General features: G+C 36.2%; 2 protein-coding genes across 2 annotated transcripts in view; one reads left to right on the top strand and one right to left on the bottom strand.

Moving 5' to 3' along the window:
- The window catches only part of oprl1 (opiate receptor-like 1), a 51,946-nt gene that overhangs the window by 17,171 nt on the left and 15,282 nt on the right, over positions 1 to 19,493 (bottom strand). The window lies entirely within an intron of this gene.
- Positions 3,333 to 16,874, top strand: LOC128011128 (uncharacterized). Its single transcript, XM_052593250.1, has 12 exons — positions 3,333 to 3,446; positions 3,536 to 3,655; positions 6,831 to 6,897; positions 8,797 to 8,912; positions 11,899 to 11,994; positions 13,259 to 13,401; positions 13,510 to 13,594; positions 13,945 to 14,095; positions 14,647 to 14,840; positions 14,918 to 15,068; positions 15,350 to 15,477; positions 16,419 to 16,874. The coding sequence occupies exons 3-12, from the start codon at positions 6,831 to 6,833 to the stop codon at positions 16,722 to 16,724; spliced, it is 1,437 nt and encodes a 478-aa protein (XP_052449210.1). The 5' UTR covers positions 3,333 to 3,446; positions 3,536 to 3,655; the 3' UTR covers positions 16,725 to 16,874.

Below are 19,493 nucleotides of genomic sequence, written 5' to 3'. Positions count from 1 at the left end.
AAGGAGGCGGGAACCGGTGCACAATCAAAAATCATTTTAATACTCAAAAGTAAATACAAACCGGCGCACCAGCCCCTCGCGGACGACTGGTGCGCACAAATAAAAGCCAAAACATAAAATAATGTCCCAGGCCTGGTCCTCTCTCGTCCTTCACGGTCGTCGCTCCAGTTTTATATCCTTCCATCTCCTACGTGGGACTCGATACTAGCGGTGGGGCTCAGGTGTAGCTCATCTCCAATCACTACACCTGGCCTCACTCCTCGTTCCCACGCCTCTCGGCCCCGCCCCACTCGCCACATTCAGTAATTTCACTTTACTGGCAATGAAAATGATCTTTTTATTGACATTAAAGTGAAATAACTGAACATAAACATAGAAGCCTGAGAAAAATGCACATTTTAGATGGCACTCAGAGGTTTTGCATCCGAACTCTTCAATTGGTTCATCAGGACTCTTTTTCAAACAGGCAAGACGTGCAAGTATCAAACTTAGTCTTATTAATTGATACATTAAGTATCATATGCACTTTTTACAAAGGTGTGTTTAAACTAAACAAAACTGATGTTTCCTTCAGGCTGTAGATCTGCCAAATATCAAATTGTATGATAGCTTCTGTTTTTAGTTCTCTTCCCAATGCCCACTGTATGCATTCGTGTGTGTGTGTGTGTGTATGTGTCAGACTAGTTTACCGTAAGTGTTTATGTAGTTAATAAAGTCTTATTCGTATCACACTTGAGGTTGTTCATTGTTTGCTCATAACTGAAGTCTGGTTGAGAAGAACTGAAAAAATCTTGAAAAGATCTGCAAAAATCTTAATTTTACTGTATTTTTGATCACATAAATGCAGCCTTGCTGAGAATAAGAGACTTTCAAAAACATTAAAAACCATAATCTCTCTGTAGTAAACTTACCATTACTAAGCATATATATATATATATATATATATATATATATATATATATATATATAACAATTTACTTGGGTAATGGTGCAGTAATTCTGAGCCTAAATCAGGCAACATTAATCATCTCAATACAAACTAAATGAACTGGGGAGAGAGTCGGGATTGACAAAATGACATGCAGCTCAGATAATGTTTCACCAAAACTAAGCAAAACAAACTGCATCGACCATTAGCTTAATGACAATCATTAGAACTAGGGAGGACAGAAATGCTAAATTCATTCCCTTCAAATTTTGGATGGCCGCAGTGTGAAGGAAAAAAATATATTATAGTCATTGTAAACACCAACTTAAAAAACAAGCTTAATCCTCTGCCAAATGGATGCTTTGGCACTGGGCTGAACGAACATGTGAGCAGTAATCAGCTAGAGCTCACTTCCCAAAGGCGTTTTTTTTTTTTTTTTTTTTTAGCAAATCAATTAGATCTTATATTTACGGTTTTAGGCCTAATTATTAAACTTTAATGGCAAAAAAGTTAGTGATTGGTGTTTTTGTTACTGATCCTAGCAATGCAGAGTATAACAATCAAAAGCTTTATTGCTCCAGATGTTTGCTGTGTGGTTGTACTCATTTCATGTCATGCTGGGTGAAGCCCATCAATCCTTGTGTAAAGCTTCTTCTTTGATTGAGCTTAATCAAAAAACAAATTTCTTATGTGCCAGTCTCTGCCAGCCATTCAGATAATACCCAGCAGGCCCTGAGAGGATTACTCTGCATGGTAAAGGACAAGAGAATGGAGAGATAGCATACAAATCAATTAAAACTGTGTGGGCAAAAATCAAACAAGCATGAAAAACAAACTCTTCTGCTTTCAAATATCTGTGTTTGAGAATGCTGCACAAAACCATTTTGGGTAGTAATATATATATATATATATATTTTTTATTCAATGGAAACCATAAACCACAAATTACTCAGATGTTTTGTGCAAGTAAAATTAACCTGATTTAAATAAATTGCTTGTTAGCAACAACTTACAGTAGGCATGCAAATGTTAAAGTTCAAAATTATTATTTTAATGAATTGCATAGAATTCTAACTTTGTATAATTAAATCAGCTTGCTATAATACTAGATGAAAAAGAAAAGTAAATACTGAATGCGAGGATCTAATCTTTCTACTTCAGCCAGTCTCAACCAAAATATATAAAGATAAAATGGGGATGACACAAAAAGGAAACACTTTGGTCTCTCATAATTTCTTAAAAATTATTAAGGGCATAAATCCTAAAAAGTAGAGAAGTGTTACAAACCTCCCTGTTTGTCAGATTCAGGGTTGGTAAGTTCAGGGTTGGTAAGATTAGCTGATGTTTTTGAAAGTCTTTTATGCTCTTAAGGCTTCATTTTTTTTTTTTTAATTAATAATAAAATTAAAATAAAACAATATACTGATTACATTTATAAATATAATTAAGTATTATTTACTGTACAAATTTTAGTGTTGACAACTGACAATATGTGAAAGTATAATGAAATGCTTTCTGATCTCATTTGTTTCCTTGTAATGGAAAATAAGAATTGCTCGTGCAGATACATTCACATTAACTTAGTTTAGATTTCATAACAATTACCCAGAGACTGAACACAAGCTGTCAACCTGTGGCATCTTTATTACAGACAAAACATATCTAGTGACTTCAAAAACAAACAGCCTGGAAAGGGAAGTGAATTGAATTAGCCCCTGCCTGTACATAATTAATGATTTATACATCCAAACAGAACAAGTGCATGACTGCACAATTTTACAGGTCTCTCGTTTGGCAAGAAGCAGCTGGGAATCACAACTTTGTGTCTGCCAAGCGCATTTGCATCTGACTGCTTCTGAATGTTTTGCCAAACGCACTATGATCGATTCACACACCTGTGTGTAAGTGTTTACGCACAGTGAATCGTGTCTGTCCGCATGCTGAAGTCTAGTGCAACAGAGTAAAAAGGCACAGAATTTTGCATTCAGGTAGGGCATAGAGAAATTACCAATGGAGAAAACTATAACAATCTTAAAGGAATAGCCCTACAAAAAAGCTCTACTAGTACAGGCTCACATACTATGTTGTTCGAAATACACATTACTTTTTCCAAATATTTTACATTATTACAAAGCCTCTCTCCTCAGTTTGGCATGAAGGCTTTAATAGTTCCTTTATCAAATGAAGGCCTGCCTTCTGAAATACAAAATGTGATTGGCTCCACCCGGCACCTGGTCAGGAAATGTCATGCCACTTACCATACACTCTAAAAAACGCTGGGTTGTTTTTTCAACCCAAATGCTGGGTTGAGACCGCTGCGAAGGACTTTGGGTTGTCTTAACCCAAGTTTGGGTTGAAAATTGTCTTGAGTTATAACCCAGCGGCGCTGGGTTGGGGACGCGGACGCGGACGTGAAGGAGAGCACGCACGTCAACGTGAAAACCGGACGACACAAGTGCGAGAAGCCGCCATTTTCTTTGCGTCTTCAGATGAAAGCGAGTGAAATTCTGTCTGAAAGGTAAGTTATTTAATATGTATTTAACGATGTTTATAGCCATAAAAGACATCTGCTTTACTGTATAAACTAATGTTATATGTGCAATTTAGGCTTTCAGTCAGTTAAACTGAGTTTACCTCACGGCCAAGTGAGAGCCGTGCTCCGCCTCAGGAGAGATCCCTTGCTCGGTGAACAGGAGAGCACGCGCTTCGAAGCTGGGAAGGAATAGGGTAAATGCTTTTTAAATATTAGTTGTGTAACGTTACATGTTAAATCTACTTTATTATAAATGATTTCTGTGCTGGATATGGTTTTGATACTGCGGTGTTTACTTGATGGTAACGTATTTTGTTAGGATATCCAATGTCCCGCTCTGCTTCTACATTTTGCAAACGAGATTCATTCACTACGAGCATAATACATAATATATAACGTTAGGTTTTTTTTCTTCCAATTTTAATTTAAACTAATATACTTCTGTACAGCCTGTGATTAGTTTGAAATAAGCGTCGGCTCAGGTTAAACAACATTAAGGTTTGTAACTAAACATGTTAGACCGCCATTTTATTCGTGAGGGGTTTTTATTCGCCAAGGATAAACAGTATAATTTAGGAGCAATTCTTCGATAAAATGCTTTTGACTGACATTAATATTTTCTATGTAATTAGTTGATGGCAGCAAGCACTGTTATTTGTGATCTTTCTTAAGTGTAAACTGGACGGTGCATGGAACTGTACGTGTTAAATCCAGCTTCTTCAACATCATGGTTTTCTGTCAGAACGTAAAGTTAACGTTGCTTCATAAATTTCCCGCTCTGCTTGTATATCTTGTTTCGCTGTAACTTTGCCTACATTAAATTAGAGTTGGGGTACTCGAACTTGGACTCGGACTCGAGTCCGGACTCGAGTCCAATTTTGAATGAACTCGGACTTGTCACGCACTCGGGTGAATTTGTACTCGGACTTGACATGGACTTGAACATTTTGGACTCGGAAAATATTCCGAGTACAGTCGAGTCCACGTCATGTGTAACAATAAAACCAGCATAAAATTGAAATGATAAATTAATGAATGTCTCCCCTTCTGTCATTTTACTGCACCACACCGGCAGGCAGAAGTCTCATGCTTGCAGACGAAACACACGCACCACTCACTGGATATCAATGTGGATTAGTGATGGGAAGTTCGATTCTTTTCCGCGAACCGGTTCTTTCGGACGGTTTGATTCAATAAACGGTTGAAAAAAAAACAGTTCACCGGATACATAATCCATTGCGATGTATTTGTTATTAAATGAACTTACGTTTCGTCAGATTGCCCTTCATTCAAGCCCTCGGTTTACCCGCACTCATTACATTAGCACAAAATCAGTTCAGAATCAATCACCAAAAGAATCAGTTCGGTTCAGACGCGCTGTGAGTCAGTCGGCTTCATGCTGAATCACGAATGCGCAGAATCTTCAGCTCCTCGGTTCTCGAATCGGACGCGTCCGAAAGTAACGGTTTTCGGTTCAGTGTACTGATGATCTGAAAACTGATACAACCGGTTCTTGACTCGAGAACGAGAATCGCTCAAAACCCGGGTAGGACAATCTGACAGGGTAGGATAAAATGTCAGGACACCGGCACATGCTGCAGTTCAGTATCATCAGCTGCTCTACTCGTGTTCATGTTCTGTTTACTACAAACTCAGTTTGTGAATCTGTCATCATTAACTATAAATACAGTACAGATATTTCATAAATCATCTCTTATTCATATTAAACATGGAGTCTTTAGAGTCTTAATCATTGTCCAACTTCCCTGAAAACCCCTTTGGCCCCATACATAATCTACAATATGCAGATTAGAAACATGTAGCCCCTATCTTAACAAAAAACGTATATATATATATATATATATATATATATATATATATATATATATATATATATATATATATATATATATATATATATATATATATATATATATTATATAGTTTTATCACACTTTCCGATGTTTAACAAAATATTTGAAAAATTCATCAGTTCATCAGTTCATCAGTATCATCAGTTCATCGGTTCTCAAATCGGACGCCTCCGAAAGAAACAGTTTTCGGTTCAGTGTACTGGTGATCCGAAAACCAATGCAACCGACTACCAAAGACAGCAGCAGCAACCAACAGATGCTGCACAGCTCAGCATTGCAGGATTTGCAAGACCAGACCTGACCAAACAAGCAATGCAACTTTATGATGCAAGTTCTCCAAGACAACAAGAAATTCATAATGTCATCATTAAGGATCTCCTCATTGGCTGCACTTTACCTCTGTCAAATGTGGGGGAGAGGCATTAAATAACTGAAATGTCATCTTTAACTGGAGGACAATATAGTGTGATACAATAATAAAACAGGTTCATTTGTATTTTCATGCACTTGTAATACAATAAAACCTTTGAAACCTTTTTTGATAGGAAACTAGTTCTGTTGACATAAAATAAAAATGTTCAATGGCAATGACTAGATGTAACAGTGGTATTTTTTTTATTACATTTTTATATTGCCATTGGTTTAATGTGTTGAAAGGTTAAAGTATTAATAGAATGTAAAAATGTACAATACCAATTTATAATCTTTTTTAATTTAATTACTTTCTGGACTCGGGCGGACTCGACTCGGACTCGGCCTTTAAGAACTCGGACTTGAGTCCAACTTGGCCCCTTTTGGACTCGGACTCGGACTTGGACTCGATGTTTGTGGACTTGGTCTTGACTCGTACTCGACAAAGGTGGACTCGGACCCAACTCTACATTAAATACAAAATGTTATTCATTAATATGAGCATTTTGCATTTTATAGAGGCATTTTGGCCTATCTTGTTTTATATAACGTTATCTTTACATATATTTAGTTTGAGACCAGCAGGAATGTCTTATCAGCTCATGCTAAATAAGGTTTGAGACTATAATGTTCGACCGCCATTTTATACGTGACACCCAGGATAATTAGGATAATGTAGGAGTTTTTCTGTTATAAAATTCCATTTGACTGACATGATATTTTTACATTAATTAAATTAAGCACTGTATTTTCTCTTAAGTGAAAAGTGTAGTCATGTCTTGGTATTGTGTTTCCTGCTTTTCATTCAGATGGATTTTTTTTTTTTACTCTGTAAAGTCTTATGTTAGATGACATCAACTCTGATTTCATGATTAGTGAAGAGCAGTGAGATGTTTTACTTGTTTTCATGGAACTTGTATACCTATACCTGACTAAACTTTTAAGACATTTTTGAACCTAGTTCAATTAAGGTTAACCGGGGTAATGTCAGACAGCTAAATTTGCCATGCCACTCTTTGTAATTGAAATATAAATTAAAATTGGATCATAATGCTAAAATTTATTTTCTGTTATTTTATTCCAGATGGATGAATATGTGAAGACCAAACTAAAAGAATGGAATCTTGAAGAGTTAATTCCCATATTTGAAGGTATGTAGTAATATTTTACTCAGCTCGTTGTAATAGTGCTTAAACACTTTAAACTGCGAGATTAGAGAACAAATGTCAATTTGCCTTGGGGTAATTTTTAAAATCTGCTGTTCACACAACCACTGGCTTTCCATGTTTTTTAGCACAAGTATGAGCCTTCCATTGTCTCTAATAATAATGTTTAATTTATATAGCACTTTTGCCAGACTCAAGGATGCTTTACAAAAGCAGTAACACAGTGGACCGTTGTTTCACAATTACATCAAATGTAAATGTATGCAAAGTGAACGAATCACAATATATTGCAGTGAGTAGGGAGTAATTCGCACACAGCTGTGGGTTATATTTCACGACTTTTTTTTTGTGGTAAGATGCCTTTTGCAGCAGCACACAAATAGAAGGAAATACTGGAGTTTTTCTTATTACCTCTTAATCATAAGAGACTGTTGTAATTATGAAGTTGCACTACATGTTTAAAGCAAATGTTTTCAGAGTCTTTGAGTCCTTGGTTCAAAGTCAAGTCACTTTAATTTCTATAGCGTTTTATACAATACAGATTGTTAAAGAAGATTTACGTTGATAGTGAATGCAACAAACTCTGTGCTCTGAGTTTCACATGGATTGAGAAACCACCATGTACAAGTTAGGGCTGGGCGATATGGCTGAAAACTGTATCACAATATAGGTGTTTCATATCGGTCGATATAGATAATTATTGATATTTTTATGACCTATTTAAAATAAGGACCAGGAGAACATTTTTACATTTAAACACTTATTTTAAATTTAAGGGATTAGTTTACATCAAAGTGTAAATTTCCTAATAATTTACACACCACAATGCCATCCAAGATATCCATGTCTTTCTTTAGTGGAAATTAAGTTTTTTGAGGGAAAAAAATGGCAACCAACTGAGTTTAAAGTCCATTATATAAAGAAAAAAAAAAACATAATTTCTTTTTCACTGAAGAAAGACATGGATATCTTGGATGGCATTGGGGGTGAGTAAATGATTAGGACATTTTCATTTTGGGGTGAACTAATCCTTTAACCTTCCTCTGATTCGTAGGTGTGATTGGCAAAGGAAAATATAAGGCGCACTTATGACATGGCGACAGCTCGTGTGATTATCACTGTAGTTAGGACATCGCACAAGATTTGTGTCAACACTGAAAACATTTCATCACTGGATATGATTTGTTCGTTTATTTAAAGTGAGGTTTGTCAGCTGAATGTGCAGAATGCTTTTCAGAGACGATTATGCAATGTTTTTTTAGTACAATTCATACCCAGTGGTAATTCAGAGGAAAAAAAATCTCCAAATGCTTCACGTGAAACTTAAGTCCTCCGACCTATCATCGTGTCAATTCACAATTGATTTAGATGGTTATATCAATTTTGCGAGGGAGGAATGGAAGAGCAAGACGGTTTGAAGACTGAGAGCGCGCGGCCACTGGAGGGTCCCCCCCAGTAACAGCAGTCAGTCATCTTATCTACATCACTCACCGATCAAATTAAAGCTTTCCACTTATTACTGAAGAATCCAACACGAGACAACGATATGGCCCAACCAAACTGTTACATGATTGGCTGGTAGCGTCACTCCCTATATTGCTAGGTTACCAGAGAGTGAGTGCCTTTTGTGCATGCAACCAAACTTGCTTCACAACCTCTGGTTTCTTCTGACAAGAAAAGAAAATATAGAACATTTTATCGAACTCAGTTTATATTGATTACATGTCTATCGCAATACATGTTATCGTTTTATCACCCAGCCCTAATACAAATACTTGCGCACAGTCATTTTTCAAAGCTGAATTTGTTTTAAACAAAAGCTAAATGTCCATGAACACAATTGCTGTATGTGGTCTGTTACATCTGCATTTTTCTTCTCCTTAGCTGAGAAGATTGATCAAGAAACCCTCCTTCTTTTAGATGATGTCACACTGACTTCTCTTATCCCTATTATTGGACTTCGATTAAAATTCAAGAAATACCTCAAGAATGTGCTTGATGTAAGTACAAGGTATTAGGTGTAGACAGCATGGGTTACATTTGCTTTAAATGCAAAAGGTCATTGGGACCTGATATCCGAGCATTTTTTTCACATTTGAGGGTTGTACATCATATATATTCGACATCCAGATATTTTCAGTGTGCTCAAACTGGATGTCATCGCACTTTCAGTATTATTAGATCATTTAGAAGACACCTACTAGAGCATGCTAATGAAATTGGAAATGAAATTGAGGAAGCCCCTTTGGTTGAGCCTGAAAACCATTCAAATTCAGTTTTAGAAGCTGTTGAACAGAGTGATGAGGACTGTGATGAAATTTCGGAAGAACAATGTGATGAGTTTGACGAGGAAAATATGAAAGACAGAGTTGCATTGTTTTTAGCTAAATTAAGGTCAAACTCCTCCCAGACATTAAGTGCTGTTAATTTTGTGGTAGAGCACACATCTAGCCTTGTCAGTGATATTGTTGACTCTCTACAAAGAAAAACGGTCTCTTTTTTAAGAGAGATAGGCCACATTGAGAGTCCTGAAAGCCAGAATCTTTTAGACCATTTTGCATTTGCAGCTCAACCATTTCGGGGCTTTGAGTCAGAGTACAAGCAAATGCAATATTTTACTCAGTCTGGATGCTTTGTACATCCAGAAGAAGTACCTTTCCCTGGTGTCTCATACACTCAAAAGAGAGACACATTGGTGGGGACTGTAAAACAAGTGGCAGTCCGAGATACTTTTCAGCATGTTCCTCTAAGGCCTCTGCTGAAGCTGGTGTTAGAAAGTCCTGGAACAATGGAGAAGATCTTTGAGTGGCAAAATCAAGAAAGCACTGCTCTTGAAGATTTTAGAGATGGCACAATCTTCAAAACAAGTGAACTCTTTTCTAAAGAGTTGTCCATTCCTCTTGTGCTGTACAACGATGAATGTGAGATGGTCAATCCACTTGGATCAAAAACCTCAGTTCACAAGCTAGGTTTTGTTTATTTTACTCTTAAGTGCTTGCGACCTGAGTATCTCTCCAGCCTAAACTCTCACTTCTTGTTGGCAGTGTACAAGACAGATGACATAAAAACATATGGAATAAATGCTGTCTTAGATCCAATTGTGTCTGAAATTAAGAGTCTGGAATTGGAAGGAGTTCAGGTTGACACAAAATGTTTCAAGGGCACTATAAAAGTAGGCCTTGCACAGGTTTGTGGAGATAACTTGGGTCTTAATTCCATCCTAGGCTACACCGAATGTTTCTCAGGGAAAACTGTGTGTCGATGGTGTCGGGTTCAAAGAGAGGTTTTGAGAGAACAGACAGTTGAGGATCTGTCAGTGATGCGCAACAGGAGTAACTACCACTCTGATCTACTTCAGAATAACCCAACTGAAACGGGCATCAAAAGAGAGTGTTCACTAAATAAACTTCAGTTCTACCATGTAACTGACAATGTAACTCCTGATGTCATGCATGACATTTTGGAAGGGGTTGGAGGTTACGAAACCAAGTTTGTTCTTAATTCTCTGATTGACCAGAAACTCTTGACACTTGATCAGCTGAATTATAGACTTACAAGCTTTGATTATGGTTTTTCTGATTGTCACAATAAGCCATCTGTTATAAAACCTCAGGATCTGAAAAACCCTGATGGGGCCATGAGACAAACAGCAGCACAGATGTGGTGCCTTCTAAGGCTGCTCCCTCTTATGATAGGAGATTTGATTCCAGAAGGTGAGAAACACTGGGAACTACTACTTTCATTACTCAGCTGTATGGAGTTGATTTTCTCTCCAGCCTTGACTGCAGAGGCAGTTATATTTTTGCAGCATCTGATTGAGGAACACCATAGTTTGTTTCTGGAGCTTTATCCAGATAGGCATTTGAAGCCAAAACACCACTTCATGCTTCATTATCCTGGGGCCATCAGGAAACTTGGACCTTTGGTTCGGTTCTGGTCCATGCGTTTTGAGGCAAAGCATGGTTTTTTCAAAAGGCTAAGTCACGTAACCTGCAATTTTCGGAACATTTGTAAAACGCAGGCTTTCCGACATCAGATGATGTTGTGCTACACCCTGCTGTCTGAGAAGATGTTCTCACATGACTTTGAAGTTGGTCCAGGATATACCACATTCCTGGCATCTATAGACGATTTTGAGAAAGTGAAGTGTGGTTTTGAGGGAATTCCATTGTTCTCGGATGTCTATTTACCATCTTGGATTAAGTACAAGGGAGCAACCTACAGGTCAGGAATGACACTTTTTGTGTCTCACTCTGCTGATGGTGAGCCCCAGTTTGCAACCATTAAGAACATTGTGGTCTTTGACTCCAAAGTCAAATTCATTGTGAAAAAATGGGACACAGTTGGATTTGACAGGCATTATTTTGCCTTCTCTGTGTCTCCTTCTTCTGTGCTTGACTTGGTAGACATTCACTTCATTGATGATCACCACCCTCTACATGTTGTGATGTCCTTAAAGGACAATGAGAACCACCATTACATTTCGCTGCGCTACAGGCTATTTTAGGAGGAGGGCTGTTAGGGGGGGAGTTGGGAGCAGGGTGATCAAAAACATTAGTCCATGCTTGTGTACACCTACTACTAAATACTACCTCATGGCCTTTTAAACAACATTCTGTTTATACACACATCAAGTCATCGTGGGCACATCGCAATGCATGTAAGTTTTACTGAAATTAATAGTTTAGTTAAATTAAATGTCCTGTTAATCAAGTGCCAAGTTTGTCAGTAATGCCATTATGAATGATTTCAGTTATTACACTTAGGGCTGCATGATATTGGAAGAAACTGACATTGTGTTTCGCTTTTCTACAATACACTGAAATATGGAAAAAAAATCACTTTATTGATATGGAAAATACTGTTTTGTAAATTTATATGGATTTAATTTTCCTTTTATAGAGGGCGCTGTTTTAAAGTAAAATTTCTGGACAAAAATGCATACATGTATATTACTATTTTTTTTTTTTTTGTAATTTATTAAAGGAATCGACCAAAGAGCCTGCAACTACAGCTACTGAACCAATGGAGCAGCAGCAGGGTCCTGAGCACAGGAAATCAGTGGAGCAAGTAGCAGCATTTGTAAGAGTTTTTTTTTGGACCAGTCTGCTACTAGAAAATGCCACACAACACATGCAAAATTATTAGGCACACTGATATTCTGATATTTTTTTCCAAGCACATTTTACCAATTTCATAATGTTTCAATCTAAAAAAAAATTCATAACGTTTGACCTATTCATTTTTTTTTTTTTGGTATGATTTTACGTAGTCAACTTAAAAATGTAACTACAACATGATTCAATGAGATTGTCATTTGTGCATTAGTTCCGTCCACTGTTGGAGAGCCCGGCAGCTCTTAAGCTGAAGAAATTCAAAGGAACGCTGTTATTTAGACAAGAAAATACAACAAAGAATATTGTTTAAATGTAGTCAACCAATTCTCTCTGTCTGAGTGTTTGTGTGAGACAAAGCAATGGCGAGTCGTGTGCAAAAAAAAACAACATTCGGTTCACCCCACACGGTTCGGCGTGTGGTGGGACAACTTAAATCTGACAAAGCATCTGTCTGGTTTGCTGTAAATAACACAAAACAAACAGGGTTCAGCTTATATATGTTTCTGTTGATTCATGCGCATTCTGGATTCTCAGACATAAAAAAATTGTGGACAAGCCTGCACTCTTTCTCAATGCGATTGCCTTATGGAATATGAGCAGTCATTTATTCCGTCATCACCCGGGTGCTGATAACGTGCGCGCACAGATGAGACCTGAACAGCACACGTTAAATTTTAAATTAAATTACATTTATGCATTTAGCAGATGCTTTTATCCAAAGCGACTTAGATTACATTCAGGCTAACAATTTTCTTCTATCATGTGTTCCCAGGGATTCGAACCCCCAACCTTGCACTTGTTAACTCAATGATCTACCACTTGAGCTACAGGAACACTTTAAGAGGCAGAGGACGCAAGCTTGCGCGTAGTGAGAAGATTTGTGTGTGCGCTCACCCGAAGTGTGAAAACCAAAGCCTCAGAATGTGCACAAATATAAGCTCTATCTGAAGTATTGTTTAAATGGACGAATTCACACAAAAATGTTTTCTTTTCTTTTTTTCTTTTTTACTCCGCCCTAGCATATTTTGTTTTTATTGGCCTCAGCTGTCACTGTGGAGTTGAATATGAAAAGTGAAACACAGTCTGTTCATCTGTTCTCATCATAAATAAATGCATGATCCTATATGCTTGTCTTTGGTTTGAATAAAAATGTGAACAAAAATACAAGCAATTAAATGTTATTATAGCAAGTATAACACAACCTCTTATTGTGTGCATCGTTTTTTTAGAATGTAAGAGACATCCTTGCATCAGCATCCTGTGGCAGTGGTATTGTGGATAGCATTGAAGAAAATAACTGCATTTCACTTAAAGAAAGACAAGCCATGGTTCGTATCTTGGTCTCCCATCTAATTGAGTGCTATGGAGAAAAGTAAGTGCAAATTTAAGTAATACATGTTCAAAAAAATATTTTTTGATTTTAAATGCATTAGTGTACATAAGTAGTATTGTTAAAAATCTAAATAAAATATTATTTTAGTCCAAGTGCAGCAACAAAAGTCATGCTGGCTTCATCAGTAGTCGAACAATTTCCATGCCTTAAGGATTGCCAGGGTAAAGGATATGTGAGTACAGTGTCTAAGATGTTATATATGTATGGGAAATCTCACAATCTAATTACTATTCTTGGAGTCACAATCCAATTCCAAAATGATTTTTGATCCACTTTTTATTTGTATTATCATTTTTAGATTAATTAGACTATACATTTTAAATTTATCTGTTTTTTATTATTATTGAAATACCCATGTAACAAGCAGATACTTTTTTTTTTTTTTTTTACAAATAAACACAAATTTAAAAATTAAAAACAGGGCTGAGAAATACTGCTTTAAGATATTCATGTAATCATGTAAGTGGGGCCAGTGTTGTATTTTCTAAATCTTTTTCTAAATTTTATTTTTTTAAACAAAAGGAAGCATGGTTCAGTCCAGGTAGAGTTCACAGACCTGCAACAGGCTTCCTGGAGGAGCGTCTTCGGAATGTGCGCAAAAAGATCCGAAGAGGAAGACAAAAAATGATTTCTTCAGAAATCCCAACATGCAGCAGCAGTTTTACTTTGTCAGGTGTGTGGGTATGTCTTTGTCTGGTATATAAGTAAGTGTTCCTCTTTAGGAACATGAGCTGCTCTGGGAATGGCCTTCAGCATGACTGGCTCTGAACCTTGTGTGTAATCAGTCCAGTGGATGGGCGAGACGAGACGTGACTCTGTGTGTATGTGTGTGTCAGTCGCTATCTTTTTGTGAGTCACTGACTTTGAGACTGGTAGAATTCAGCTTACAGAACGTGTCCATTCCTATTGTATCCGTTAATTGAGATTGAGTGTCACACAATGACTGAAATTCAATGACGTCAAGGCTGTAATTTGATGGTTATTAAGGCAAACATGACCTGAGTTAGCCATTACCCTTTTCCAGTAGTAAGTAATTCAGACCCTCACATCTCCCTATATTAAAATCTCTGGCAGAAGCTGAATGAACTTGCAGTCTGATGTGGGTACTCTGATTTTAAGTTCCACATGTTAAACATGGAACTTAAGGTTCAGTTTGAATACATTTACTGTTACACTCCTATTATCCAAGATTGATAATTAATGTGATTTTGTTTCTCACAACAGAGTCAAATGTGGACTCAGAAAGAGCGACTCAAATGACAGAGTGGCTAAAAAATAATATCTGGCCAGCCAGTCAGGTTGAGCATTACATGAAAGAGACCGTGATCCAAAGGGCAAAGTGGATTCGTGACCATGGATCCAAGACCATAATGGAAATAGTCAAAGAGTATCCACGTCTCCTTGACACTCCAGGCATGGTAGGTATCATCCTTTTTGTACAACTTCTTACAAATTACAAATTCTTTTGTTATGCTTATCTTTTTGCTCTTTTTAGATATCCCAGGATTTTTTAATTTTGAATCCAGACTCTGCTTCAAAACTCACAGAAAATTGGGTACCTGTGTTTAAGGATAAGATTCTACAGTTTGCCAGCAAAGAGAAACAAGCTCTTGAACTACTTCAAAACATTGAAATGATGTCATCAGGTAATGGGTATTAAGCAAACAGTGTTATAAATGAATACGGTCCAAAATTAATTACTTTACCATCATTGTCAAAAAGTGTAGATTGTGGATATTGTCACTTTTTATAAAAAAAAATTACTGTTGGTAATGACAGTTTCCACTTTCATTGTCAGTGTACTATTTCTTTTTAACACAATTTTACAAATGAATGTCATGTATGCAGATATAGTTGTACATTTTTATCACAGTTTGAAAAAAAAAAAAGTAACATTGAGTTTTTATTTTATTTTTTTATTTTAAAGAGAGACAGAGTGACATTGCCGTGCAAGTCCTGCCAGTAGTCCTTCCAACACATGTGTACAAAATTGGAAGAAAAATGTGCAGACCAACTTTCCTAGAAACCAGGAGGGCCTTCATAGACATACAGCCTGTAAGTTAACAGCCACTTCTAAAACTACATTAAGTACTTACAATATAAAGTTTAATTTATATATTTTTTTTATTGAATGCACATTTAAAACGATATGCTTCATGCTGCATTACCGCGTCGATGTACAGCGTCGGACTCCCAATCGAAAGGTTGTGAGTTTGAGTCCCGGGCCGGCAGGAATTGTGGGTGGGGGGAGTGCATGTACAGTTTTCTCTCCACCTTCAATACCATGACTTAGGTGCCCTTGAGCAAGGCATCGAACCCCCAACTGCTCCCCGGGCGCCGCAGCATAAATGATGCCCACTGCTCCGGGTGTGTGTTCACAGTGTGTGTGTTCACTGCTCTGTGTGTGTGCATTTCGGATGGGTTAAATGCAGAGCACAAATTCTGAGTATGGGTCACCATACTTTGCTGAATGTCACGTCACTTTCACTTTTTTACTTTTTTCACTTTCTTCTGAAAAGTTGTGGAAACTGCAATTTGTATTTAGATTTTCTTTTGTTATAAGAGAAAATAAAAAATGTAATTTGCTTTTATCTCCCATTCACCACATAGAATCTTATTTTAATTATGACTACTTCCACGTCTGAGATTCTTGGTTATATGTAAAGGGTCCATTGTAACTATTTATTGAAACCTTAGTATTTTTGTAGTGTGGTTTTTTTTTTTTTTTTTTTTTTTTTTTTACTATTATTTACTATTATTGCTTGAATTGCCATTTAAGGTTCTGTTATCTTAAACGCAATGCTCTTAAAAGTTAATTTTACCCAATAATTTTAATTCTGTAATTTATCCTCATGTCATGGCTTGATTTGTTATAGTCTTTAATGATCCAAAATGTAAAGTATGCTAAATGTACCTCTAAAGATATTTAAATTTTGTATTCTCAGTGAAATCAAGCCAATACTTTTCAATTTTATTTATTTATCCTTTTCTTTCAGATTGGGACCAATATGGCTGAGTATCTGCGTTCAAAAGAGTCCATTGAATTCCCTTACATTCTCATGCTTGGAGACAACCAGTGCTTTCAAGCCTTCACCATTATAAATGGAGCAGCACTTCAGCAAAGTACATTACTGGCTGCACTGGATGTTTGCTTTAAAGCATTCTACATCTTTGATATAAACTACCCCAAGCAGTGTTCCCTGGTGTGGCAATTTCTACAGACTGTGGTGTATGGACTTCCTGGGGAGGAGACACCAGCAGTAAGAGTTCTGCGAGCATTCATTTTTGCAGACAAACTGTAACTTATTTATTTATTTTTTTACTGTGACCTAACTGCTTTATTGGATTCTGTGTTCTTTAACTTGCACACTGTTACATGAAATGTTTACATATTTCATATATTTAATTCTATTTTTCTCATACAACATTACAATTACATTGCAATTGAGAAGTCTTACTGATGATTCTTATATTTAAGGAAATATTGATTTTTATGATTGTTTGTGTAAATGTTATGAAATGTTTTCATATTTCAAATTGAAGTTATTTTTCTGATAAAATCAGTTTTATGCTGTTTCCTTATTACATCGACATACTTTTCTACTCTGCAATTACATTGCAATTGATTCTTACTGATTCTTATATCTTCAGATATTGAGACTTATGTAAATGTTATGAAATGTTTTCCTATTTTAAATTTGTATTCTTAAAGTAAATTTTTCTGACTGAAGTCAGTGATGCATTAACTGTGATATTTGATACATTTTCGTAGAAATTGTCTTAATGCTGAGGTTGGGAAAAAATGTGTCCAATGACATTTATAGCTACTATTCATTATTTTATTTTATTTTTTCAAAATTGTTCCTTTTAAATTTGATGCATTCAAAATCGATCGTAATAAAAAAAAAAAATAAAAAAAATGTAATGATATAAATTCACAAATAAGCTTTAAAGTGTGTTTTTATTTTATATTTTTTGTCAATGCAAGCGTTTTAAATGCTGTTGTGACGAAATCAGCTCCGTCTATTAGACATATATTAGATTTAAGGTTTGCTATGTTAGCCTAGACATCCTTTAGAAAATAAGAAAACGTGTCATAATATGAATGACGACATTTTATTTAGATCATCAAAATTGCTTCCATCCGTGTTTTTCCCCATATGGGGAAATCACAAGGTGACTTGTTTGATACGGACGTGACTTCCGACGTCACTCTTGGATGTGGGCGGGGTTGGATTACCAAAGTAAGTATTGCTGTAGATTCATTATTTTAATCACTTATATTTCTGACCCATTTTGGGTTAAATTCAACCCAGCAGTGTAGTCATTTTTAACTAATAGTTGGGTTAAAAAGCACAACCCAGCAGGCTGGGTTAAACATGATAACCCAACTAGTTGGGTTAAAATAACCCAGCGTTGGGTTCGTCCCTTTTTGACCCAGCGCTGGGTTGTCAAAATAACCCAAATTGGGTTGTTTTTAACCCAGCAGTTTTTAGAGTGTAGCCGCCTGCGAGATTCAGTGTAAATATTTGTCAAAATCCAATGAATTTGAGCACATTTTAAACCCACAAATCCTGGAAAATATGTGTTGTAGTCCAAACGATTAGTTCGTTGTAGTCTTGCTGTGATTAAAAGTGATTTCTGTTAAATGAAATATCTCCTTTTGAAGTGGACTTTGATCTTTGCAACTTAGCATAGTGAAAGTGAAAAAGCATATTAGGACCCCTTTAAAATTTCTTAACAGTGGATTTGTTTTCTCAACAACATGCTGCTTTTCACTTTACAGGTTTATGGGCTTGATTCAAATGGATTACTTGTAGATTGTTGTGAGGTTTTTATCAGCTTTTGAACTTTCATTTTAATGGCACCCATTCACTGCAGAGGATCCACTGAAGAGCTTGGGACACATCATGTTTGTGATGCAGTGAAGCTCTGCAGGCACACCGGATTTAAATATTCCACACTGCCCATTGTCATGGTCATAAAAACAGAATGTGTTTTCCAATGGTGCATCAGCTCAGTGCCAGAGCCATTTAGGTGCAGATGACAGGCTATAAATTAAAGCACTTGTAATTGCACAGCTATGTTATAACAGATTCCCTTCCGTTTTTTTATTTTTAACTTTTTTATTTTTTTATGAAATTGGAATTTGGAGTTGTGATTTGACAGTCACTTTGCACATCATGCATTGCAAAGTTTTGTCAAAGCCATGACATAATAACTCCTGGGAACATGCTAATATGTTGTGGCCATAAGATATTAATTTGTGGGAAACAACCCACGGTTTTGTGGAGGTAATGACATCTTTATGTCTTTATGTCTCGAGATGTTATGTTGAGGGAACGACATGTCTTTCTCGTGGCCATGAGTTTAATTTGTAAACAAACCAGCGTGACCATAGCAACCCCAGATTATCAGAGATGTATTAATTAATATTTTATTTTGAATTAAGAAATGAATATATTATTTATTATAGAAAATATTTTATTTTTTAAATGATTATATACCATATGCCTTGGCTACCAGACTTTATTACATCCCAGTGGTGGCGCTAGGGTGGGGCTTGACGGGGCTATAGTCCCTTCAGAAACTTGCTTAGCCCTGGCACAGCCACCCCAAGGATTTCCTAATAAATGATAAATAAATAAAATGCCTGTCCGCTACCACTGTGTGGAAACAGTTGTATGAATTGTTGGCTCTTAGAATTAGAATTTACCATGTTTTCCTGCCAGCTGGCATTGATAGTAACTGATACTTGTTTGTCAGAAAAAATAAAAATAAATAAATAAAGTGTAAAAAAACAAAAACAAAATACAGTACATAAAATTTTGAAAAAAAGAAAAAAAAAAAGTCCCAACTTTCTCTCTTTTCTATGTGCGTTCATAAATTGTATTAATTTGTAAGTGTCATATTTGTTAGTTGACATTAGAAGTTATATTACTAATAACAGTGGCATATGAGGAGTGTAATACCACAGAAAAATAATAATAATAAAATTTGCCTTTTTCAAAGCTGTTGTAGGCTGTATAAAAAACACAAGGTGGCTGAATTTGCGTGCTATTTATTTACAT

This window comes from Carassius gibelio, chromosome B23 (assembly GCF_023724105.1).
Source record: "Carassius gibelio isolate Cgi1373 ecotype wild population from Czech Republic chromosome B23, carGib1.2-hapl.c, whole genome shotgun sequence".
NCBI classification, from domain to species: domain Eukaryota; kingdom Metazoa; phylum Chordata; class Actinopteri; order Cypriniformes; family Cyprinidae; genus Carassius; species Carassius gibelio.
This window is presented reverse-complemented; position numbering and strand designations above follow the sequence as displayed.

What these genes read in the sequence shown, in the direction of transcription:
- LOC128011128 (XM_052593250.1), top strand. Translation starts at nt 6,831, where the DNA reads ATGGATGAATATGTGAAGACCAAACTAAAAGAATGGAATCTTGAAGAG. An exon ending in TGGAGCAAGTAGCAGCATTT is followed by an intron (nt 11,995 to 13,258) that starts GTAAGAGTTTTT and finishes TCGTTTTTTTAG; the next exon opens with AATGTAAGAGACATCCTTGC. An exon ending in CCTTCATAGACATACAGCCT is followed by an intron (nt 15,478 to 16,418) that starts GTAAGTTAACAG and finishes CTTTTCTTTCAG; the next exon opens with ATTGGGACCAATATGGCTGA.